At 41.3% G+C, this 25,745-nt stretch overlaps 1 protein-coding gene across 3 annotated transcripts in view; it reads right to left on the reverse strand.

The window, feature by feature from the left end:
- Positions 1-5,954: 5,954 nt before the first annotated feature.
- The window catches only part of LOC143852842 (putative invertase inhibitor), a 32,772-nt gene continuing 12,981 nt past the window's right edge, over positions 5,955-25,745 (reverse strand). For 2 of the 3 annotated variants that reach the window (XM_077362464.1, XM_077362463.1), the window contains 3 exons: positions 23,721-23,785; positions 23,219-23,591; positions 5,955-6,458 (listed from right to left, as the gene is read on the reverse strand). In XM_077362464.1, the coding sequence (XP_077218579.1) occupies positions 6,073-6,458; positions 23,219-23,441 (609 nt within the window). In that variant the 5' untranslated portion in view covers positions 23,442-23,591; positions 23,721-23,785 and the 3' untranslated portion in view covers positions 5,955-6,072. The remainder of the gene's footprint in view (positions 6,459-23,218; positions 23,592-23,720; positions 23,786-25,745) is intronic. The other variant, XM_077362465.1, reaches the window with a different exon arrangement.

Below are 25,745 nucleotides of genomic sequence, written 5' to 3' on the forward strand. Positions count from 1 at the left end.
GATTTATACACGTCCATTTTTGCCTCCACAAGTCATAGGGTAGGATGATCCTATCGAGCTGGTTTTTTGGGCACACCCTATCTATGTGGGGGGCCATCAAATGAATGCTTTGGATCATCCAGACAATGTGGCCCCAACTATTATTTTAAGCGAGGGAGTAGATAAGTTATCTACTCCAGGGAGTACCTACTCCTCTCTCTCTCTCTCTCTCTCTCTCTCTCTCTATCTATATATATATATATATATATATATATATATATATATATATATATATATATATATATAAGAAAACAGTTCCCACATATGTGTATATAAGTTATCTACACACTAGCTTAAAATACAGTGGGGGCCACATTATTTAGGTGATCCAAACCATTCATTTTTAAGGCCCTCACATAGATAGGGTGTCCACAAAAAATCAGATTCATAGGATCATCCTAACCATTCGAACTGTGGAGGCAAAAAATGGACTAATTTGTGAAGGTTTAAAGACATCCATTTTACCTCCACAAATCGTAGGGTTGGGATGATCCTATGGATCTGATTTTTTGTAGACACCCTATCTATGTGAGGGACTTTAAAATGGATGGCTTGGATCACCCAAACAATGTGGGCCTCCACTGTATTTTAAGCTAGTGTGTAGAGAACTCTCTACACATATGTGTGGGAACCGTTTTCTCTCTCTCACACACACACACACACACACATATATATATATATATATATATATATATATATATATATATAAAACAGTTCCTACACACATGTGTAGATAAGTTATCTACACACTAGCTTAAAATACAGTGGGGGCCACATTATTTGGGTGATCCAAAACATTCATTTTTAAGGCCCTCTCATAGATAGGGTGTCCACAAAAAATCAGATCCATATGATCATCCTAACCATTCGAACTGTGGAGGCGAAAAATGGACTAATTTATGAAGGTTTAAAGACATCCATTTTACCTCCACAAATCGTAGGCTTGGGATGATCCTATGGATCTGATTTTTTGTAGACACCCTATCTATATGAGGGCCTTTAAAATGGATGGCTTGGATCAACCAAACAATGTGGGCCCCCACTGTATTTTAAGCTAGTGTGTAGAGAACTCTCTACACATATGTGTAGGAACCGTTCTCTCATCCATTTGTGGAGGTCAAAATGGACAGACATTATTTGTCCACAAATCTGCCCATTTTTGTCCTCCACAAATGGAGGGGTTAGGATGATCCTATGGAGCTGATTTTTGGTACACACCCTATCTATGATAGGGCCTTGCAAATGAATGGTTTGGATCACCACAGAAAATGTGGGACCCATGTGATTGGGGCGCTTAAGTTCACCAACACTCTCCTCTATATATATATATATATATATATATATATATATATATATATATATATATATATAGAGAGAGAGAGAGAGAGAGAGAGAGAGAGAGAGAACGGTTTCTAGCAACCCAATGCATCTTGGTACAATTTTCCTTACAAATTATGTCAGGTTTTAATGCAATAGAGAGAAAATGGGTAGAAAATCCCTCTTAATCATCTTCTTTCCATTTCCGTTATGGGTTTCTTGTGACTTCCGATGCAATAGAGGGAAGAAGAGAAATAAGGCAAGGAAATCTTCATCATGATCTTTCTACCATTTTTTCCTGACAGATTTCATATGGGTTTCTTTAAAATTGTTCTTTGGACGCTTACTATTTCTTCTTATTTAGGCGAGCGAAATTGGGAAAAAAGTTTCCACCATGTATAATTTTTTTTATACTTGGAAATTTTACAGATGGTCTTCAGCAACCGCCAGTATAAAATGTTCGTGACGGTCTAAGCTGTAACAGTAAAAATACATGTTGATAAAACCCAATCTTTCTGGCAGTCAATAAATGTATGTTGATTAAACCCAATTTTTGTTATGGTGCGGCAAAATAACTGGAAATTGCCATTCTGGATTATCCAATGGGCATCCGTGCGGGCCACACACTTATAGTGACCCACTACGCAACCAACCCAAATCCGGGGTACCCAACAATTGCTTCAAGGAATATTTGGTGTCATTACAAAATGGTTGATTGCAAAATTAAGTTAAGAGAAAAAGGAGGATTCATTGTTTCAAACATATCCTTAGCGGTGTTTCAATGATACTGAGTGATGGGGTGTGAAAACACCAGCCTCTTACAGGCTGCCACCTGTCCCAGAGTAGGTGAGATCCAGCCTCTCACAGGCTGCCACCTGTCCCAGAGTAGGTGAGATCCAGCCTCTCACAGGCTGCCACCTGTCCTAGAGTAGGTGAGATCCAGCCTCTCACAGGCTGCCACCTGTCCCAGAGTAGGTGAGATCCAGCCTCTCACGGGCTGCCACCTGTCCCAGAGTAGGTGAGATCCAGCCTCTCACAGACCACCACCTGTCCTGGACACCTGTCCAGGACACCTCAACAGATCTTCCCTATAAATAGGGGACTAAAGCTCAGACTAATGGGTAATGCTAAAAACCCTCTTCTCCCTAAAAACTCTGACATTTCCCTTCACTCTTGCTCATACTGACTTGAGTGTCGAAGGACCTGTCCGGAGTAAAATCCGGTCTGGTCTTCTGACCTCGTTTGCCTTGTGCAGGACTAAGCACTCACCACAGGACTCATACTCAACCTCCCTCGTCACTCGCTCTCAGTTCTTACGCCACTGCTGTACCTGTTACCGATTTTTGGTCTAACAGATTGGCGCCATCCGTGGGACTAAGAACTAAAAGCTGTTCTTACATATCTCACTTACAAAAATGGCAGGGCGCAAGAGTGCGCGGTTAGCTTCTGCGCAGAACGACCAAGCCGCGCTACCTCGTAGGACCCGGAGCGGTCGAATCGCCTCGATGGTAGTGGCAGCATCTGCCGACCAAAGCCTTCCTCGCTCGGAGCATCACAATCCCGTGCCCACCTCGGAGCAAGTCCAAGCCCTCTTCCAGCAGATGACGGCCCTTGTTGGTCAGTACCAACAACTACTTCAAGCACCCCCTCCACCTCCTCCAGAGGCCCCGCGATCTGCCCAAGGAGTCCACAGGGGAGAGTCATCACGTCATGGGGAGGGCAGAACTCATCACTCCGCTAGACAAGTTCATCGCCCCATAGTGAGGCACGCCCAGACAGAACCTCATCACCGCGAAAGATCGCGGTCTCGCTCCACGCAGAGGCGCCGGCCTCACGAAGATCGTTTGCCACCGGCAAAATCTCGGCCTCGTCGTAGGAGTCCGGAAAGTCAGTCCGGTTCTGCGGCAAGCCCATTTGTGAGAAGAATCAGGTCCCCAGACCGCAGAACGGATCCGCTGCTACAGAGAATGGAGGAGATGAACCACCGAATAGAGGAATTGGCGAAGGATCAGAGCCGGCCCGCCTCCAGAGCGTTCTCAAGCAGAACGCCGTTCACTAGTGATGTCCTGAGTGCTCCAGCACCCAGAGGATTTAAAGCAAGCTCGGTAATGATCTCAGCAAAGACATTGAGATCTCCGGTGGAGCTCCGAGGATCTGATTCCAGACAAGATACACAAAGGTCGTAAAAATACGTTTGGTTGCACGTCGTGCGTATCAAATCAGTTCCCGTCTCTGTTACATAAGAAGCCGAGATTTGATGGAAGAAGAGAACGAGTAGTAGAGGAAAAACAAGCAAGGAACGAAAGATGGCTGCCATTGTTTTGGGTTGAGAAATGGGACCATAATGGATTACCTATTTATTAAAAAAACAAAAGCCTTGATACAATGCACCATTGCTGTCTTTTAGATATTTTCCATGTCAGGGGAGATTTTCTCTTTAATAGAATTTCCATATCAGGGGATATATAATCTTCTAGAGATTTGCTCTTCAATATAGTTTCCATATTAATCGATAGTTTCCAAACTTGGTAATTATTTATTAAATAGTGTATATTTTATGGGGCCAACGTCCAGGTAGATCATATCGAAGCCATTGATTAGGTAATCCACCCTTGATCAGCCATTGATTGTAAGAAAACAACAATATATTTCCAAAGAGTACAACTGGATGGGCTGTCGTCTTCTTAGTCAAATGGCTTCTATCAATTTGTGAAACCAAGTCAGTCGATCTTGTAGACTATTATGAGGCTATCAGCATAGTCATCGTCTAATGCCAAATGTACATCCCATTTATGATGGTCTACATGATCAACGGTCATCCAGCATCCCATCCATAGGAGCATAAAAATCAAGATTTAGAATTACTGGATAGAACTCTGAATGGGCTTCATGCATTAAGAGGCAAGGATAATCCAATCAAAGTGGCCTAATGATCCAATCACATGGGGACGCCAACGAAGTGGCCATTATGAAAGAGCCCAACGAAGATTGTGCCTGTAGCTCAATTGGTTGAGGCTTTGTATCTTAACCTTGAGGTCGTAGGTTCATCCCATCTTGCCTGCAATTTTGGGTCTCATATGGGGACATACAGGTCATAATAAACCATCTCAAGGCCAGTGGCATAGTCTTGGTCTTCACCAACCGCCAGTATAAAATGTTTGTGACGGTCTAAGCTGCAGGTAAAAATAAGTAAATAACAGTAAATACATGTTGATGAAACCCAATCTTTTTGGCAGTCAATAAATGTATGTTGATTCTGTTTATAACAATTTGATGTCTACCAAAGCAGTCAGATATATATATATATATATATATATATATATATATATATATATATATATATATATATATATATATATAGAGAACATTTCCTACACACTTGTGTAGGTAAGTTACCTACACACTACCTTAAAATACAGTGGGGGCCCACATTGTTTGGGTGATCCAAACAATTCATTTGAATGGTCCTCACATAGATAGTGTGTCCACAAAAAATCAGATCCATAGGATCATCCCAACCCTACGATTTGTGGAGGTAAAATGGACGTGTATAAACCTTCACAAATTAGTCCATTTTTTGCCTCCATAGTTTGAATGGTTAGGATGATCCTATGGATCTGATTTTTTTGTGGACACCCTATCTATGTGAGGACCATTCAAATGAATGGTTTGGATCACCCAAACAATGTGGGCCCACACTGTATTTTAAGGTAGTGTGTAGGTAACTTACCTACACAAGTGTGTAGGAAATGTTCTCTCATATATATATATATATATATATATATATATATATATATATATATATATATATATATATATATATAATTTGAATATGTGAAAGAAAAGCTGTCATTTTTTTAGGGCGCTGATATCCCACCCCTACGGCTGGCTAACGTTTTCCCACCATTTGACCGGTCTCTCTCCACACACACACAACAGGAACAGTTGGTGGGCCCAACATAAACCGTTGGTGGAATGGTGGGCCCATCTTTGAACAAAGTAGACCCCGCCCATACCACACCATAGAATAATCCAAGCCGTCCATTTGATGGGCCATAAACGTAAATAGGTTGCCACCCAAAATATTATTTTCATAGGCTGATCCTAGCCCTCCGATCTAAATGTTACTGTACGACCAACTCCATAGGATTATCCAAACCATGGACGGTCTGGATTGCCCTATGTTGTGGACGTGCCTTAATGTTACTTTACGACCAACTCCATAGACTGATCCAAACCATTAATTTGATGGGCCATAATGTAAATAGGTTGTGCCCCAAAAATCATTTCCATAGGATGATCACAACCCTACAATCTATAGAGGTTGCATAAGATGTAGTTTCTACTTAGATCCAAGGGCTAGGATCAGCCTATGGAAATGATATTTTGGGACGCAACCTATTTACGATTATGGCCCATCAAATGGACGGTTTGGATTATCTTATGGTGTGGTATGGGCGGGGCCTACGTTGTTTAAAGATGGGCCCACCATTCCACCAACGGTTTCTGTTAGGCCCACCAACTGTTCCTGTTGTGTGTGTGTGGAGAGAGAGAGAGAGAGAGAGAGAGAGAGAGAGAGAGAGAGAGAGAGACCGGTCAAATGGTGAGGAAGTGACTATATAAGTTAAATCCTAACGTCAGCGCCCTGTTTTTTTTTATCAGCTACATATCCTTAGCGGTGTTTCAATGATAAGGAGATTCATTGGGAGAAAATAACTAGGGGCTAGATGTAATTGTAAACTTCTCAATATGGCCGAGATTCTTTATCATCGTGATTGCAATGCGACATAGTCGATCCAATTCTTCATTCCTCGGATCACTGAATTGATTTCCACAATTGACGGCATCACTATCGCCTGACCCAACAAAACCAACTGCATCATCATAATTCTTATCCTTCAGACTAGTAAGCCCCTTTTTGAGCGTGGGAACTCCATCTTGATACAGGGCCAAACATATGCGAAGGTGCTCTTTCATTACGGGCTCTGTAGTCTTGTTGTATAATTCGGAGATGTAAGTTGTAATATCGGTCATGTTGGATAAAGCAAGCTCGGTAATGATCTCAGCAAAGACATTGAGATTTCCGGTGGAGCTCCGAGGATCTGATTCCAGACAAGATACACAAAGGTCGTAAAAATACGTTTGGTTGCACGTCGTGCGTATCAAATCAGTTCCCGTCTCTGTTACATAAGAAGCCGAGATTTGATGGAAGAAGAGAGCGAGGAGGAGAGGAAAAACAAGCAAGGAACGAAAGATGGCTGCCATTGTTTTGGGTTGAGAACCATAATGGATTACCTATTTATTAAAAAAACAAAAGCCTTGATACAATGCACCATTGCTGTCTTTTAGATATTTTCCATGTCAGGGGAGATTTTCTCTTTAATATAATTTCCATATATGGGATATGTAATCTTCAAGAGATTTGCTCTTCAATATAGTTTCCATATTAATCGATAGTTTCCAAACTTGGTAATTATTTATTAAATAGTGTATATTTTATGGGGCCAACTTCCAGGTAGATCATATCGAAGCCATTGATTAGGTAATCCACCGTTGATCAGCCATTGATTGTAAAAAAACAAAAATATATTTCCAAAGAGTACGACTGGATGGGCTGCCGTCTTCCTAGTCAATGGTTTGTGAAACCAAGTCCGTTGATCTTGTAGACTATTATGAGGAAAATCACATAACACATCTTTTGAAATAGTTAATAAACTCACATAACCTATGATTTCAAATTTCAAATTTCAAATTTCCAATACTAGAAACAGAACCGTTATGAAGTGTCATAAAATAAGGAAATTGGAAATTTGAAATTTGAAATCAACGGTCATCCAGCATCCCATCCATAGGAGTATAAAAATCAAGATTCAGAATTACTGGATAGAACTCTGAATGGGCTTGGTTTAAGAGGCAAGGATAACCCAATCAAAGTGGCCTCATGATCCAATCACATGGGGACGCCAACAAGTGGCCATTATGAAAGAGCCCAACAAAGGATTGTGCCTGTAGCTCAATTGGTTGAGGCTTTGTATCTAAACCTTGAGGTCGTAGATTCAATCCCATCTTACGCATAATTTTGGGTCTCATATGGGGACATACAGGTCAAAGCGACAGAGTTTATATAATAAACCATCTCAAGGCCAGTGGGATGGTCTTGGTCTCTTGTCGAAGGATATCACAATCGAAAGATGAACTAACTCAATCCCTGGTTCTATTTTCTTGAAAAAAATATGTTGAGTTGGTTCAAACCGGTTGGGATATGAAATATTGTGCGCGACCCAGATGTGGCCTGGCCCATTTTTAAGTGATTTCGACCCGATTTGGATTAGTTTGGCCCGCTTCATATATAAAGGGGTTTTAGGGCTTGCTTTTGCATTCTTGTCTTTGAAGAGGGTTGAGAGCTCAAATACTGATATTCTCTTGTAATCTCTTGTTCTTATAGCGGATTTTCTTTTTCCCTTTACAATGGATGTAGGCTTTCTCTTGTTCCTAAAGTCGACTTGTGACATGTGCTGCTCAAAAATGGCTATTACGAATACCATAATACCCCCTGGTATGTTTAGTATTTTTTATATTCTTTAGAGATCTCTACTATTAAGGTTGTCAACGGATTTGGACGACAATTGCTGGATCTAAAGGATCCAAATGTCTGGCCGCCAGGAATGTTTTTCGTAGAGTTTTTTGTTTCTTGATTTTTAGCCACACCTCTTCTCCGAAGACACTAGCTTCTTGGATTTTATTTCTTGATTTTTAGCGACTTCACCCTCATCTACACTTGGAGACACCGATTTATCTTGAGAAAAATTCATGGTAGCCAAATGTTCTCTAAATGGCTAAAACCCTATTCCTTTTATTTTTTAAAAAGGTCTTTTCCGGCGGCCATGACTGTCGGTATTGTAGGGAATTCAACCGGGTAGAACTCACCCCTAAAAGCTAGCTGTTAGAGGGAGGGTGCCCATTCCCTTATAACCCATCCCCATGCAATCCACTTTACCGATGTGGGACTATTTGCTTTTGCGTGGAACTTCAACAATTCTTGTATATTGTTTTTTCTCATAGTGGAAGATCGTGTTTCTCGCCCGTGGAATAGGCTTGGCCGAACCACGTAAATCTTGGTGTTCATCTTGTGGCTTGCTTGTGTTTATATTGCCTTTCGTTTAATTTGTTCACGATCGGATCGGATTGCCCGGCGGATTTTCTCAACAAGTGGTATCAGAGCTGAAGGGGAGCAATCGTCGAGGCCGGGTGGAGTGATCGTGGGTGTTGTGGTAGGATCGTAATTAAAGTGATTTTTTTTTGTAGAAAGATTGCCAAAGAAGATTCTTGTTCAAGGTGGAGCGATACACCGAGAAGTGCGAAGTAATCTGAGATGGCAGTAAAATCGAGTTTTATCCAGTTCAACATTGACATATTTGACGGAAAGGGCAGTTTTACCCTATGGCAGATGAGGGTGAAGGACATCCTAGTTCAACAGGGCTTGGCTAAGGCGTTGAAGGGAAAGGATGGGAAGCCGAAGAAGATGATGGGTGCGAGTGGGAAGACATACAGTCGAAGGCAGTCAGCACGATTCGACTATGTCTGGCAGATAGCGTTATGTTTAACGTTATGGAAGAAGAAGATGCGCCTAATTATGGGAGAAGTTGGAAAAGCTTTATATGTCAAAAAGCTTGGCCAACCGGTTGTATCTGAAGCGCAATTGTACGGGCTGAAGATGCAGGAAGACGGTGATCTTCTGGAACACATCACGGTGTTCAACGAGCTTGTGGATCAGCTCCACAAGGTTGATGAACAGTTGAAGGAAGAAGACAAGGCCTTACTACTTTTTACTTCACTTCCTGATTTGTATGACAACCTGGTGACGACTTTACTGTATGACAAGGATACGATAAAGTTGGAGGAAGTCACGACATCGCTCTTATCGAATGAAATGTGGAAGAAACCTGTTCTTGGTGTAAGTGAAGAACAAGGGTTGGTTGTTCATGGTGGGAATCAAAGAGGAAAGTCGTCTGACATGGGATCAGGAAAAGGCAGGTCAAGATCCAGGGTCGGCGGAAAGGGTGTGCATTGTTACCGTTGCAAGGAATATGGCTACATCAAGCGGGATTGTCCAAAGCGAGCTGACCAGGTGGACAATGGTGCTACGAATACTGTTGTGGCGGTAACGGATGAACAGAACGAAGAGTTTGGAGACGTTCTCACAGTCTCCACAGGTAATCACACTTCTCTTCATGATGAGTGGATTTTAGATTCAGGGTGCTCTGTTCATGTTTGCTCCAGAAGAGAATATTTTGATATGTTCCAGGATACAAGGGAGGGTGTAGTGTCCTTGGGTGACGGGTCTACTTGTGACGTCACGGGAGTTGGGACGGTGAAGATCCAAATGTTTGATGTAGTGGTTTGTACTTTGGGTGGTGTTGCGTATGTCCAAAAGATATGGAAGAATCTAATATCTCTTAGCCGGTTGGACTCCAGGGGTTGCAGTTTTTCAGCTACAGGTGGAGCCATGAAAATCACACGCTGTTGTATGGTTCTGATGAAAGGCGAGAAGTGTGGCGGATTGTATTGTCTGGTTAGGGACACGGTAACTAGTGTTCCTAAAATCTCGATGGCTAGATGGAAACAGGGTTATGGTGTGCACACACACGTAAGGTCTCCTTTGCAGTTGGTGCAGAGATGAGTTTCCAGGTTGCAGACGATGGTGAGAATGTGACAGTACCTGCGTTGGGGAGGATAGATCGAGATTCCACTCCAATGTTGACTAGGTGAGTCAACGGGTTGGCAGCTACACATGTGCATTGGCCGTGTTGATCGAATCAGAATGAGTCAGAACTAGGATGATTCGAGGGTGTGCAGCTAGTATACTTCAGAAGGCCAATGGTGGTTCGCAGCGACAACGGACCGGTGACGACGTCAACGGAAAATCTTCAGGTGGCTGGGAAATATGCCAAGGTGGAGATTGTTGGGAAAGTTGCCTTATTTCCCACCACCATTGTGTGGTGTGGTGGGAAAGGCAAAAGGAAAAGTAGAAAGTCTTTCTATTTTGGGTTTTGGAAAACCTAAGTGGGTTTTTTCTTAGGGGTATGTCGGCTGCATCTTGGAATTGAGAAAGAAAAAAAGAGAGGGAGAGTGAGAAAGAGAGAGAAAGCGAGAAAGAAGAAGGGAGAAGAGGTTTTTCTTCTCGGGTTTTTTCTCGGAGTTTTCTCTTGGGTTCTTTTTCGGGTTTTCTCTCGGGTTTCTCTCGGTGTACGGTCTTGGGTTTGAGAAGCAAGGAAAGGGTTGCAGGTTTTGGTTTAAATCCATTGTAATCCGTGTATATTGTTTTTTCTCATAGTGGAAGATCGTGTTTCTCGCCCGTGGAGTAGGCTTGGCCGAACCACGTAAATCTTGGTGTTCATCTTGTGGCTTGCTTGTGTTTATTTTACCTATTGTTTAATTTGTGCACGATCGGATCGGATTGCTTGGCGGATTTTCTCAACAGGTATAGACCTTTCTTCTAAAAAAAATTAAAAATTGATATAGTGGCAGTTTTAATTATATATAGTGGTTGTTTCTACTAGGGCTGCACAAAAAACCGGCCAAACCGATAAACCGAACCGAACCGGGCCTTTCGGTTTGGTTTGGTTTGGTTTTTCTCAGGATTGGTTTGGTCATGGTTTAGAATTTTACCGAACCGATTCCATTGGTTTGGTTTTTCCGTCGCATGAGCTGCAAGGCTAGAAATGGATTTTGAGTATCAGCATAACTGAGCATTGTCCCTGTCCAAAACGAGTGAGTGCCTTCTTCCTTAAAGACTGGGCTTAAAATTATCTAGCAGTTGATCAATCACCCTTTTAAAATTATTTTGGGGCCAACCTCCACCAGTTACTTTCAAGGTTCTGAAACTTTAATCTTTGAATTCATTGAAAGGAATGTTAAGACATGATACTGTTTTGAAGTCTTTAATTATATGTAGAGGATGTTTTACGATGCTTGCGACCCTAATTAACCCTCATCCATTAATTGACCTATGGATCTAAAGGAGACATGGAAATAATGGGATTATTCCAAATGAGTTATTACATGGTTGTGGTTGTAGCAGAATGCTAAAGTTGAAATGGGATTCATTCATTGTGTTGGCTTGCCTTATTCAGGTCCCATTTTGGCACATGCTTCGTGAATGATAATATCCTTGAATGATTATGGTTCTCTTTGCATGAATTATATCTTATAGAATTTAGAATTCTGCTAAAATTTTGGCACTTATAGTGCAAGAACAGGTTCAGGACAATCTTTGCTAGGTCTGTCCTTGATATGTTTCCAACTTTCGGTTCCTATATGAGGGATGAATTCCCATCTACATGGTATCTGATTGAACAAAATCGAATTAATTAAGAGAGGCTAAGCCATACCTAGTGCAGCCACCTAAGATCCACTTGGATTTTATATTGCACATCGTGCTAGAGTCTCACCCTGATAACGCTTAAGCCCACTATCTTCTATCAGCTCTGAGTCAATATGTTATCGGAGCATTGTTTATTAGTCTATTAGTCGTTTAAAGGCTCACTCTCTTCTGTCCATACTCCTTACCTTTAAGGCACGGTAGAGGCTACCCTCCAAAATTGCCAAAGGGGGAAGCTCGACATCAACCTTTTAAGGTCAAAAGTTCGGAAGCTCGTCCCTATCTCCAGGACCTCCAACCGGGATCCGCTATGACTCCCTCTTAAGTAGCTGAGAAAGGGAGCTCGAGAAAATCGCCAAAGGATGAAGCTCGGGTTCACCCTCTTAAGGATGAAGCCTGGAAGCTTGAACCTATCTGCGGACTCTCCAGACGACCTCCAACATTCTTACTCTTAAGTAAGCCAAGGAAACATGATTTTCAAGACTTCACTTAGGAAACAAGCTCGGACTTAACCTCTTAAAGGTAAAAGTTTGGAAGCTCGGCTGCATCTCCAAGATTCTCCAAACGAGCTTCACCCTAACTACTCTTAAGTAGACATGGGAAGAAAGTTTGGCAAAGTTACTCTACTAAGACAAATTATGAAAAACCAAAGACAAAAGAGAGAGGCACTTCATTAGAAAGGAATTTTTACAGTGAAAGGCTTCTCGGCCAGTTACACCAAACAAACAAGCTCGCCACAAAGACGAGCTTCATCAATTTACACCAATCAGAAACAACAAAGTTATCGAGTTCTGATCACAAGAACTTCAGACAACAAGAAGAACAGCCTCAGAAGACATCAAAATACATGAGCGCGCCAGAGCCTTGGGAGTTAATGAGTTGAAGTCTTTGGAAGAGGCAAGTGGGAGGTGACTGATGATGAGCCACGGCCCACCGAAGCTAGAGATTGAGGAAGGAGCAGAAGCGAACTTGGATAATAATAATGAGAAGGCATCCCTCCAAGTAAACTATCACTGAATTTCTTCAGTAATGGGTTCAAGCGGGGGAGGGTCATCTCTCACAACTTCTTTGTCCTTGTCCCCTTCATCTTGCTTCTCCATCTCTCCCTCATCGGTACCCGGGGGAGTGTTAAGTCGAGATGCCGAGAACTTTCGATCGATCGCCAATACTTGTCCCCTACAGTCGTGGAAACACTTGGCCTCGAAAGGCAAATAGGCATCCCTCCAAGTAAACCATCACTGAATTTCTTCAGTAATGGGTTCAAGCGGGGGAGGGTCATCTCTCACAACTTCTTTGTCCTTGTCCCCTTCATTTTGCTTCTCCATCTTTCCCTCATCCGTACCCGGGGAGCGTTAAGTCGAGATGCCGAGAACTTTGGATTGATCGCCAATACTTGTCCCCTATAGTCATGGAAACCCTTGGCCTCGAAGGGCAAATAGTAGACCGCGACAACAATTTGGAAGTCTCGTGACTCCTTGTATCTTTTAATTGCCTCTTCTCTGGCTGCCTCAGTCTCTGCCTGTTCCTTCGCCAACTTTGTCTCAGTTTCCTCCTGGCATTTCTTGGCCCTTGCCATCTCCGTCTACATGGACCGGACCGAACCTTGCTCACTTCCGATTGCAGCTTTCCTTTCAAACTTTCTACTTCGTCCTTTAGGCCCTTGACCTTTTCCCCAAGGCCAGTGTTGGCGGCAGAAAGGTCAAGCATCTGAATCGTAACCCCGGTCCTGTAGCTTTGGCTTGCCAAGAAATCAGTTACAATGTCAAACCATCGATACCCATCAAAGAGTTAAGGGAGAAGTATTATCCCTTGTTCATAGAAAAGATAGCCCTTGGCGAGGGACCCCGGTGACACCTCTCAAAGCTCGGTGTGGTCCTTTGGAAGCATCCCCATGAAGGCCATTTTAGCGGTCGCCCTCGAGTTGTGAAGGCCCGAATCTTCCGTGCCAACTGCATTGTTTGGGTGGAAAATCAAGCCATTCCTTTGAAGCCCCTCGGCTTTCATCTTCAATTTGTAGAAAGTCGTCTTAGTTTTTCCGCATCCCTCAATCTTTGGGGTGGGAATCTTCGACGACCCCTCAGCGGCCTCTAGGATCGACATGATGTTTCCTTCCGTCTGCAACTTTTTGCTCAAAGGAATATTCTCCTCTGCAGTGCACCTCTTGTTTTCGATCTTCCTTTTGCCCTTCTCATCGGGATTTATTTGGACCGTCACTAGTCTCTGAGCTTCAGCAATAGCCTCGGGGTCCAAGGCGGGACCTGCGGCTTTCTTCGGAGCAATCTCTACAGGAAGGAAAGCATGATCATAACAAGTATGAATGGAATACTACAGTTAAAGGGAGGAAGGTCAGCTAAGGGAATTACCGCTATGATTCTCTCCATCAAGATCTTCCTCTTCTTCTTCTTCACCATCATCACCACCGCCATCTGAACTAAGCGCTGTGGAACTTAGTTTATACTTCACCCGTTTTCTGTCAAACTTAAACTCAGTATAGTTTATGACAAAACTGCTTGAGACTTTTGGAAAGATTGTTGCCTCAACACCATCCAACCTCGGCACCGACTATCAGTTCTTCTCCCCTGGGATCTTCCAAGTGGTCGGAAATGACCTCTTTGGGAGGCTTAACAAATAGGAATCTGTTCTTCCATCACTTTATGGAAGAGGGAGTCCATGTCGCCACTTTGATCCCTCTCCAGTGGGTTAAGTACCACCATCCTTCCTCTCCACCGTGCTTTTTCAAAGAAAAGCACTTGCGAAGTGTGTCCAGTGACGCCCAGGCCTTGAGTACCTCCACCTTTGCCATGAACCCAAGGATATTGCACCATCCATTAGGAAGCAGTGGAGTTGGAGCCACTCTTTAAAACGTCAAGGCTAGATCTATGATGTTCAGTAGGGGAAATCGGAATCTGGCCCTAAATGCCTGAAAAAAAGGCAACTTCCTCTTCCTCCTAGCTTTCGCAAACTCGCTCGTTGGCCTTGTGAAGGCGGAGTCCGTACTCCTTCGGAATGTGTTACTTCTTCTGGATCCGCTCTGTCATTCCTTGTTAACTGACACACGGACGTAATGGCACCCTCCGGCCTATACAAATCTCCCTTCGACGTACTAGCTACCCGGATCTTATTCTTCAATACCATACCTATAGGAAGGTCATCCTCATTGTCTCTAGACTCATCCGAACCTTCAGCTACGAAAACTCTTTTAGGCTAGGCCTACGCTGGTCCCGATCTCTAGAAACCCCGACGACTCGCCAGATTCTTTATCACGAGCCGGTGAAGCACCAGGACTCGGAACACGAGAACCACTAGTCGTGCTGCCACTCTGAACTCTCTCAGTGATCATCCTGGGTTCATCATTTATCTCTACATCTCCACTCTCGCTCACCCTCACCACTGACGGCGAGTTGGACTCAATGCCATGAAAAGGATCCGTTGACGAATTCTGAGAATCGGTAGCATTCGACATGCAGGAGAAGTAAAAGAACACTGAAATGAAAGAAAAAAGTGGAGGAAATGGGATTCACCAGATAAGGTAGGTTTTGGTTAGTAAGTGTTCACCGAGAATGGAAAGGATTTGCCGGAGAAAACGTTCGGAGAATGACTAGTATCACCGGAGAGGATGAAAAGTTGCTGAAGAGATTCCCGGAAAATCAGGAAACCCTATTCAAATGAAAAAAGTGGGAAAGATGTGATCTAGAACCCTTTTTTATAGAAGTAAAGGCTGCCCGCACGGGGAGCGGTCCCATCGCTTCGAGTGATGGGACCCCCACCACGTGGTGTGTCTTGTTTCTCTCGTGAAACGACGTGCATTATCACTTCGTCAAAGATGTCATTAATAGTCTGACGTCGTTCTGTTTGAGAAGACGTCGTTAACGTTTCCTGAAAAGGCACGTCTTTCTTTTAATAACGCATGATGACGATTCAGATTTCCGCCAAGAAAGTTTCGAAGATTTCTCCAAGTGTTAAACCTCATCAAATCACCTTGGAATCCCGCAAAGATCCGGTACGCCAAGGACGAACTCCGTGCTTCTGCACTATAACTCATGTAACTTCACGAAGCTCGGATTCTGTGTCAAAGTTCCCCTCATTAAAGGTCGTTACCGAAGACCCCTGAAGACTTCCTCGACCCAAAAACGGCTCAAGGAAGTTTTTTTTTTTTTTGAGGGGGGGGGGGGGCTATGTTAGGGGTAAAATTGGCACCTCCCCTAGATGCTTGACAAGTGGCGTTGACTCCAAAGAGGAAACTGAACTGTACCCCTAAGAATACAGGGGCAAGAAGGATTCTCCATCTCCATGGATTAGTAACTTCTCCCAAGTAGGAAAGTGCCCCGAATGGAAAGCCCTTATTAAGAATAGGGGTGTCAACGGATCCACCTATGTCACAGTCACGATCCATTCAAATTCCTTATCGGTCGGGTCGGAGTCGGATTGTTATTTGGATCCTACTTTCCAGTTTCCACGTCATGATCACGATTCATTTTAATTCGGACCGTCCATCGGAGTGTCCTATTATGTCCCACTAAGCTAAGTAAACAATTAATTTTAAACAAAAAAGAGATAGAATGGGAGTCCACTATTAGTGTGTCTCTATGCATTTTCTTCAACTAAATTAAAAATTTATCTATGTATAACCTATGTGTATAATAATGCTGGTAAACAATAAAACTAATCAAAATTACATACACAAATATAATGTATAACTATTATCAAAGAATATGATGCATAAAGAACAAAACCCCTCTCTCTTTTCCTTCGTGAAAGTATGAAATGAAACGACTGAAATGAGTAAAATCGCATTCCACCCGATTCATTAAGTGATAAGAGAGGTTTCGACCAAAATACCCTTCATATAAGGGTTAGCATTAACAAAATTTGGAGGGTATTTTTGTAAACCATTTCGGATCGTGACTATCCAATGGGCATCTATGGTGTACCCATACACAATCCAATTTTTTTCGGATCCCAGATTTAATGATCCGAAATATGCCCATGGATCCTATTCATATGTTTAGATCCCGTTTCGGATTCGGACGATCCATCGGACCGTCTGGATCCATTGACACCCCTAATTAAGAATGGCCACGCTCCTACAAGGTCGGTTGGCTTGTATAGAAACCAATTCCCTTGAGCAAACTTGGTGCTTATCTAGATAAAGATAGAAGTTATCTCCACGGCAAGTCGGCAACTCCTCCAATAAGGAAAGACTCCTATTAAGGCAAGTCTCTTAAGCCGTTGTGAACTTTCCTATAAATAGACCCCCACGCTTAAAGGTACGCATTATCTAATCACTAGCAAGATTTACTCTCTTCCAGTTCTTTTATTCCTGAGTTTTATGTCCCGTTGTGCCGATTTCTGAATTGAGCGTCAGAGTGGTCTTTCTGAGTCACAACTCTGGGTACCCTAACGTGTTTTCTGTGAGCGCGGGATAATCATTGATTAGAGCTATACCATCCATTGATCGTGGAACCAGATTTCGACATCATCAGGTTACATCGACCATCGTTACAATGCTGCCTGAAGCCGAAATAGCTTACCCACTTTATATAATGATAGTTAAATTGCATTTTACTCCATGTTCATATAGATATTATATGTTATATCAGTGTATAGAAGCATGTGTGCTTGAAGTTTGATATAGAATATTGGAATCCATAGTCCTTTTGTGGTGCATTGAAGGTCGAAACTGCCAAAGATGCTAGTTGTAGGATCTAATTCTATGTAAAGACAGCTAGAAATGGTCTGTTTATGTTGCCAATCTTGTACAAAACCCAATTGCAGGTAATTTTATAGCAGTGATATTATTCATTTTCTATCTTTTTTTTTGTTAGGTAATTGACGAAACCAAAGCAGGAGTAAATGCTAAGTTAGAGTTATGCAAAACTACTTTGGACTCCAAAGGTTTTGACTGAGTAGGACTAAGACACAGGGTATATGGAGTGCAACTTTAGTAATGTAAGGAGGTGAGGCGAGGATGTAGTAAATATGACTGGATAGAAGGTACCTAAGAAGGATATCTTTCGCTGTCTTGGTTCAATTCTACGTAAGGAAGGAGAGATTGAAGATGATATTAACCATAGAATAAGAGCAGGTTGGTTGAAGTGGAAGCTTGCCTCAGGAGTTCAGTGCGACCGAAAAACCCTACCAAGTTGAAGGGAAAGTTTTATAAGACAGCTCTGAGGCCAGCCATGTTGTACGGCTCAAAATGTTGGGCCACCAAGAAGCAGCATGTCCAAAAGATGTATGTAGCGGAAATGCGAATGCTTTGATGGGTGTGCAGCCACACAAGGTTAGATAGAATTAAAAATGAAGACATTTGTAAGAAGGTGGGGGTGGCATCAATTGAGGAAAAGATGAGAGAGCACCGTTTATGATGGTTTGGACATATCCAACATAGGCCTGTAGACACCCCATTTTGACCGAACCCTAATAAGCTTGTTTTAACTAAAAACCCAAGTAAACTAGTGTTCTAGAATCCCAAATTAAATCCTAGAGTAGTTTAGGATCCCATTTAGGTCCCTTAAAATATCGTTTAAATCCGCCAAGAAATGGCAAATAAGACGAGTGTAGTTTGTAGCGTTGTGTGGTATAGTGTAGCAGAAGGGGGGTGTCTTATCCCGGCCAGGGGGTTGCCTGGGAGAAATAAAACGTGTGTAATTTGCAGTGAGGGGTGTCCCTGGCCAATGGAAAGGGCTGAAATTCATTTGTTTAATTTTTCATTAAACTTTTTCCACTAGACCACATATTCTCTATAGAAACAAGTTATAATATACTAAGGAGGGGTGTCTCGAGGAAGAAGGGGGTGAAAAATTAAGGGAAAACTCTATAAATAGAGAGAAAAAAAGGAGAAAAAGAGCTTTCATTTTAAGAGATTTGGGTTTTTAATCTCTTTTTAGAGAGAGAGAATTCTAGAGAGATGGAGAGAGCTTTCTAGAGAGAGAAAGAGAGCTTTCTAGAGATTAAAAGAGAGAAAGAAGGAGAAAAAGAACTAGCAAGGGAGGAAATCAAAGAAGAAGCTCAAGGCTGCTAGAATTCACATCAAAAGCTTCAAGATATACTCAATTTTGGCTGGAATTTTTAATTTTTTGTATCAAATGTGAGTAGATTTTGAGTTTTCTTTGAAAATCTAGCATAAAATGAGAAATCTAAGTGGAAAATGCTTAAAAATGGTTAGATCTAGCAACCTAGGGCTAAAATCTACTAAAATATGTTTAAAAATATGTCTCATATGAAGATCTAAAGCAATTCACCTCAGATTTTGAGTTCTAGTTGAATTTCGATGTGAAAATAGCAAAAATAGGTGTTATCCAGATTCGTTTTTGCCATTTTCATCAATTTTTTATTGAAATTCGTGAAAAGTTCTCACGTAGAGGTGTAGAGCTCATTGAGATCTTCGATTTGGTGTATAATGGCCCAAAATTGGCCTAGAAATGAAGAAGTTATGCCAATTTTAAGATTTCAGCTAAAAATTTAGGTTAAAATGATGAATTCTTGGATGATTTTTGTGAAAATCTTTAGATCTGATGTGTTAGCCTTTGGAATTCAAAAATATATGTGTTAATATGTGTGTGATGTGAATATCTAGTCAAATTCATTATAGATCTAGGGTTTTGATGTAAAATGCTCTTGTAAGATGATGAAAACTTCAAAATACATGCTGTCCAGATTTGTTTTTTGAATTTTTACTAAAATCCTGTTAGAACTAAATGTTGTACTTTACATAAGAGTTGTAGAGCTTGTTGAGATCTTCAATTTGGCATATTGGGGTTTCTAATTTGGATTTTACTTTATGAGAGCTACCCACATCAACTCCAATAGCTCATCCACTTATAAAGAAAATAAAAAAGGCTTTCCAATCCAAGTTTAGCCGAGTAGCTTGGCATGTGTGGTGAACATATGTTGCCAAAAAAAGAAGAGAAAAGCACGGAATGTGGGTTATGAGTACGAGAAATTACGGATTTGGTACCAATTAAATTAATTATCAAAATTCTTCAAAATTGGATGTGAAAAAGACCCCAATACCCTTCTGACATTATCAGAACCAGGATAGAGTCCTCGTATGTTGGGGGTTCCATGATTCACCTTTTCACTCTTTTAGTATTTTCTTTGTAGAAAAAATCCCCTTGTATTTAATGCATCTCACCCCCATTTACGTTGGCACACTGTACAAGGCTTCTTTTGGTTCGTCTGAATGTGTTTGAACCGACAGGAGCTTGGGTTCGTTTGGATCTTGACCGTAGGAAATAATAAGAGACGGGAGCCGTGGGAAATAATAAGAGACGGGAGGATGCTTGACACGTGTTAAAAAAACTTTTTGGAATGGTGGCGCCTTTATTCACAGCTGGTTCGGTTTGGATTTGAAATTTCCCTTTGAACCGAGTCACGTGGGTTCGTTTAAATCTTGGCCATCACCAATATGCATAGACGGTCGAATCCAAGACATGTGGACATCAATATGAAACAGTGACGTCTTCTAGTGATACAGCTGGCGTTACTTAAAATTTTAAACCAATACCATCCCACCGTTTGCGCTCCCCTGTCATTTCAACTGTTTCCATCTCTCTATATTCACCATCTTCTTTCCAACTCTTTCATTTCTACTTTTTGTTCAACCCACCTTTCCATTTGTTCACCAAACTCCCTCTGTTCATCAAATCCTCTCCCCTCCAATCTAAATGCAAAATGGCCGATTCGAATAAATCCAAGAAGGCCGCACCAACTGCACCAACTCCTCAGGTTCCTCCAGTCGAATCACCAGTGAAGCAAGGAAGGATGAAGAGAGAGGTAGGATTTTTTTGCATGTTTCATGTTAAACTGTAAAGTACTGTGATATCTGAAACAAACGGGGACCCCACCAGATTAACTTCCTTTTCTAGGTTAAAGAGGAGTATTACCTCTCCGGTGGGATAATCTCTATAATAGTACTGGGAAAAAATCATTTAAAATAGCGGTGGCGTTATCACCTTTCCGGTGGCGTAATAGAATCACCTTTACTATCTTTAACTGGGTGAGCATAATACTGGTGGCATTATTACCTTTTCCGGTGGCATTATCGACTCACCTTTGCTATCATTAACTGGGTAAATTAAATACCGATGGCGCTATCGATTTACCTTTGCTATCATTAACTGGGTAAATTAAATACAGGTGGCGTTATCTCAAATTCCGGTGACGTTATCTTAAATTCCGATGGCATTATATCGTTTACGACGGCGTAATAATGAAGGATTAATCACACTGGACCAGTACCAGTGGCGTACCCTTTTAAAGATGGATGGTACGCCACCGGATATGAAAGGAACGCCACCGGTATATGGAATTAAATTTTTTTCCCAGATCAAATTACTAGTTACTGTTTCATTTTGTTTCATTCCTAGATCAATTTTTGATCTTCCTCACAGCCTCGCCACTGAGGAAGAGTAACTATTATTTGTTACTTTAGATCAAAGGGGTAGTAAGAGATGGGGTGGGTAGTTATGTTAGGTGTGAGTTGGATTTCAGTTGAAGAACTTAATTACATCGTCTTGTTTTCAGGTTCCGTATGATTCGAGATGCAGTGCCACCAAATTTAAAAACTACTACAAACAACTATCCCTAAAGAAGGGGCATCTGGTTGAGTTGGGGAGGACTCCGTTCTCCACGTTAGTTCAAAAAATAAATGACATGCTTATAAACCATGTCCTACTGAAAGAGTTGATTCCTAGTTGGGAAACAGGGGCCAAGTCCTTTTAACTTGGAGGACAGTTACTGCCCGTGATGTGGGTGCCATATTTGGACTGCCCGTAGAGGGGGAGGCAATTCAACTGGATAAGTCTGAAACTACCCCATATAGGCAGACATTTGCCGGATTTAGTTCCATTGACTCCGATGTAATTTTCGGAAGGCTGAAAGAAAATGTTTCATATTTTTATTCTATAGATGGTGGTTGTTGTGTTGTGACTATGAATGTGGTGTTGTAAAGTGAATGTGAATTTGAATGTGGTTTTGTAAAGTGAATTTGAATGTGTTTCTGTGTTGTGACTGTATAAATTGATGTATGTTGAACGGGATTTGCTAGGGACCATCGTAGAAGGCACATCATGCGGATGGTCTGTTGCATGATAGAGCAGCCACATAGGCTCACGTGGTTTTGTGAAGTGAATTTGAATGTGTTACTGTGTTGTGACTTGTGACTATAAATTGATGTATGTTGAATGGGATTTGCTAGGGACCATCATAGAAGGCACATTGCGCGGATGGTCTGTTGCATGATAGAGCAGCCACATAGGCTCACTTTTCAACAGATTATGTCTTTATTCATGAGATGGCGGCTCTCTCATGCAACAGATCATTTGCAAAATGCCTTCTGCGATGATTGCTAGCAAATCCCATGTCGAATTTAATGTTATCAATGTAAACGGGTTATAGGTAATCATGTAACCAAATATTTGGGATTTTTTAAAATTTAGAAAAAATGGTTATAGGTATATCATTTATCTACATTTGTACTGGCAGTTTAAACCGCCCGTATGTGAAGTTCCTACACATGATTTGTGAGTAGCGAAGAGATATATACCGGCGGTCTAGATTGCCTCAATAATTTTTTCTTAACAACAGTCACGCCGATGACCTCCTGTACATATGGAGATTAGGACAAATGAAAAACACATTGAGGCGGTCTTGGCCGCCTCTGTATGTTTGTAAACACCGGTGGTCCAAAATGACCGCCTCTAGATGAAACACCGACTGCCAGTATCGCTGCCTAACCGCCGGTGTAATTTAGAGGGATGCCTAGGTTACTATATAGACGTGGTCTAGACTGCCTCTAAAACCCTTCTTGTTGTAGTGTCGGTTTTTGTAGGATGGATTGAGATAGTTGGTTGCGTTCTTTAGTTTTTTTCCCTTTTCATAGAGATGTTCTTGGAGAATAGTTGATCATGGAAGAGAGAAGGTTCCTTTGAAAACTAAGGCACCTTTCTCTCGCCTCTACCAGAATTTTCATGTAGAATGAACACCTTTCTTCTCTGGTAATGAAATGAAAGAACTATCTTTTGTTTTTTTTTCCTGCTCGTGTACACTCTGTTAAGGAATTCTGTCCAAGCTTCCTTGTCTTCCTTCGTATTTTCCTTGATTCAAAGCTTAAATTTTCATGCCTTAATTCTACCTCTATTCTGCCATGAAGAATTTACAATTGCACTAGATCTGGTCATCCGAACCAGTTCTTGCAGAGTTTATCTGGCCAGTTTTGATCCATGGTGCTTCAACCCCATCCTAAACCTATGATCTGAACTACTTATTATCAAAAAACATTGTATTAATATTGGCACTGTCATGTTTTGGTAATTGCCCTACACCAGCTGTCAAAGGTTATTATAATTACCAAAAGCTAAAAAAACTCTCAAAAAACCAATTAAAAAAAGAGAAGACATAGTAAGTGCAATTATTAGAACACGTAAGTGACAATATCAATAGCTAAAAATTAAATGTACATGAAGAATTGAAGCTTACCGACAGTGGCGGAATAAAACGTCGTGAATCCTGTAGCGTTGCTTCTATTGGAGGTGATTATCGTTTTGTTAATTCCATCACCTATGAAGATGATGTTGATCTTGTCCTTTGTGACCCAAACATTTTCGTGGTACATGCCAACCTTGATATAGATGATGCTGGAGCTGGGTGCAACCATGACTGCTTGAGAAACAGGGTGCAACCATGACTGCTTGAGAAACATTACAATAATCTCCTGTACCGTAGGCGGCTACCACTATATTATGTGTCAAAGGAAGGGCCTTTTTGTAGATTACAGAGCAGATAGAGAAGGAAGGCGAGAAAAGATAGTCATGGTGTAATGAAAGGATGAAGAAGGTAGGAGAAAATGGGTCTGCAAAAAAGATGAGATGAAAATAATTAGAAGATGCAGCATCAACTGGAATGTGTTCACAGATTCATTACAAAATAAATTGCCATAATAGCAGAATATGCATCAAAATAGATCGGATTAAGAATATACTTTCGAAAACGTGCTGATTATGATTTCCTTGATTAACACCAACAGATCGTCAGTGAATCCAAAAGCTGCAATGGAGAAGGGGTTGTAATGAAGATGCTTGAACTTCTCTCACGCAGCTTGCATAGAGAATACAAAACTTAAATCTTGAAACAACCGAATGCAGGAACAAAAGAAAGTAACGTTGAAAAAAACCTTGAATTAGCAAGAAACTCATCAGAGTAATGCCCTCAAATGATGTGTTTTTGTCAAATTATATGGTGCCATGCAAAATTAGAAAGTCACTTTTGGATGCCATGCAAAATCATATGCATGTCATGTATGTAATCACATATGCATACATGCAAAAGGAAGGCACATGCTCTCGTTACTCGTTAGCCAATTAAACAAACGAAAGACAAGTTGAGTTTGAGCAATTATTAAAATATGATTGATGGCGCCAACATTAGTGGCCTTAAAAATGTTATGAGAAAAGGATGGTAAGGGAAAGAGTGCTGCTAAGGAACCGAGAGAGCCAACTTTCCAATTTTACCCCTACAATATTTTGTAAATGACAAAATTCTTAACTCATTTTCTTGCGTCTCCGTTTTTTTACTATGTTTTTTTGAACCAATGCTGTATTGAACTTGAATTTTTGCCATTCCGTTTTTCTGCCGAATCATTGTTTTGCTAAATATGATCATGAGTGGGGGGTTTTCAACAGCCTGATTTTACTCGGCCCATGACTAGCAGTTGCCTAGCAATCCGATGATGAACCAAATCGTTCTTCTCGAGCTAGCCCCAACCCTCCCAAACCACCTCAATCATCTCAGGTAAACAAGAACCTTAGTAAATGAAACAATTCTTCAAACTCTCTCTCGATTTTCAAAAAATACCCCCAAACCCCTAGGGTGGCCGATCGACCGAGACCTTGGCTGTTCGGATCCCACCGCCCACAGATTGCGCCATCGACCACCGTCGACCACTGCACTGCATGTGCCCTCTTGATAGTTTCAAAAGATTCCCTCAATCATTCCCTTGTTTTGTCTGACCCCAATCGAAATGGTCAAGAGAATTTTTTTTCATCCGAAATGTTTTCCTTGCCATCCAAACATGGCCTTAAGGAAAACAAATTATGGCATTTTTTTCCATGGCAAAAATACTCCATTGAAAAAATAAAACGGTCCACTAGGGTTGGATCAAGACCGTTGATCTTGTAGACCATCATGAGGTAGGCCCCACTCACATTTTTCAAAATGAACTATACTGCCCGCACCATAAGGATGATCCAAACCGTCCATTTGATGGCCCACACCATATGGTGTGGGTAGTACAGTAACATTAAGGCCCAATTGTGGACCCCACCTATATTTTTCAAAATGAAGTGTACGGTAACAAATAAAACTTGCCAAAGCTTAAGCTGACTTAAATACTCAAAAAATTATTGGAAAACCCTCTGATGTATACAAACCAGGAATTCAAACATGGAATAATTTCAGTAACAGAACAAACAAATAATTGTTCTTCCCAGGAAATGTAACACAAATGAAATAAACATAATATGGGATAACAAAAGTGAAATAAACATCATATGGGAGCAAGAATTTTGCTATTTTTTTTAAGATTTTCTTTTGCTGGAATTTAGTTGGTTTTTGGCTAGAATTTTCATGGTTTTGGTGATTTAAATTTTAAAGTGCTAATATAAAATATATTAATTCTTATCATATTCTACACTGATCGCGATCTATTTTATGGTGCTATTTTATGTTGAATGTGATTAAGGATATGTACGATGGAGCAATAACTAGTGTCAGAACCACGGATGGCACGTCTAGTGAGTTTCCAATTACAATAGGACTGCACCAAGGATCCGCTCCGAGCCCTTATCTTTTTACGCTACTTATGGATGAGCTTACGAAGGGTATACAGGATGAGGTCCCGTGGTGAATGTTATTTGCAGATGACATAGTATTAATCGACGAAACCAAAGCAGGAGTAAATGTTAAGTTAGAGTTATGGAGAACTACTTTGGAATCCAAAGGTTTTAGT

The sequence above is a fragment of the Tasmannia lanceolata genome, unplaced genomic scaffold (assembly GCF_043159265.1).
Source record: "Tasmannia lanceolata isolate RefF3 unplaced genomic scaffold, GAP_Taslan_0.1 ptg000019l, whole genome shotgun sequence".
Classification (NCBI taxonomy): domain Eukaryota; kingdom Viridiplantae; phylum Streptophyta; class Magnoliopsida; order Canellales; family Winteraceae; genus Tasmannia; species Tasmannia lanceolata.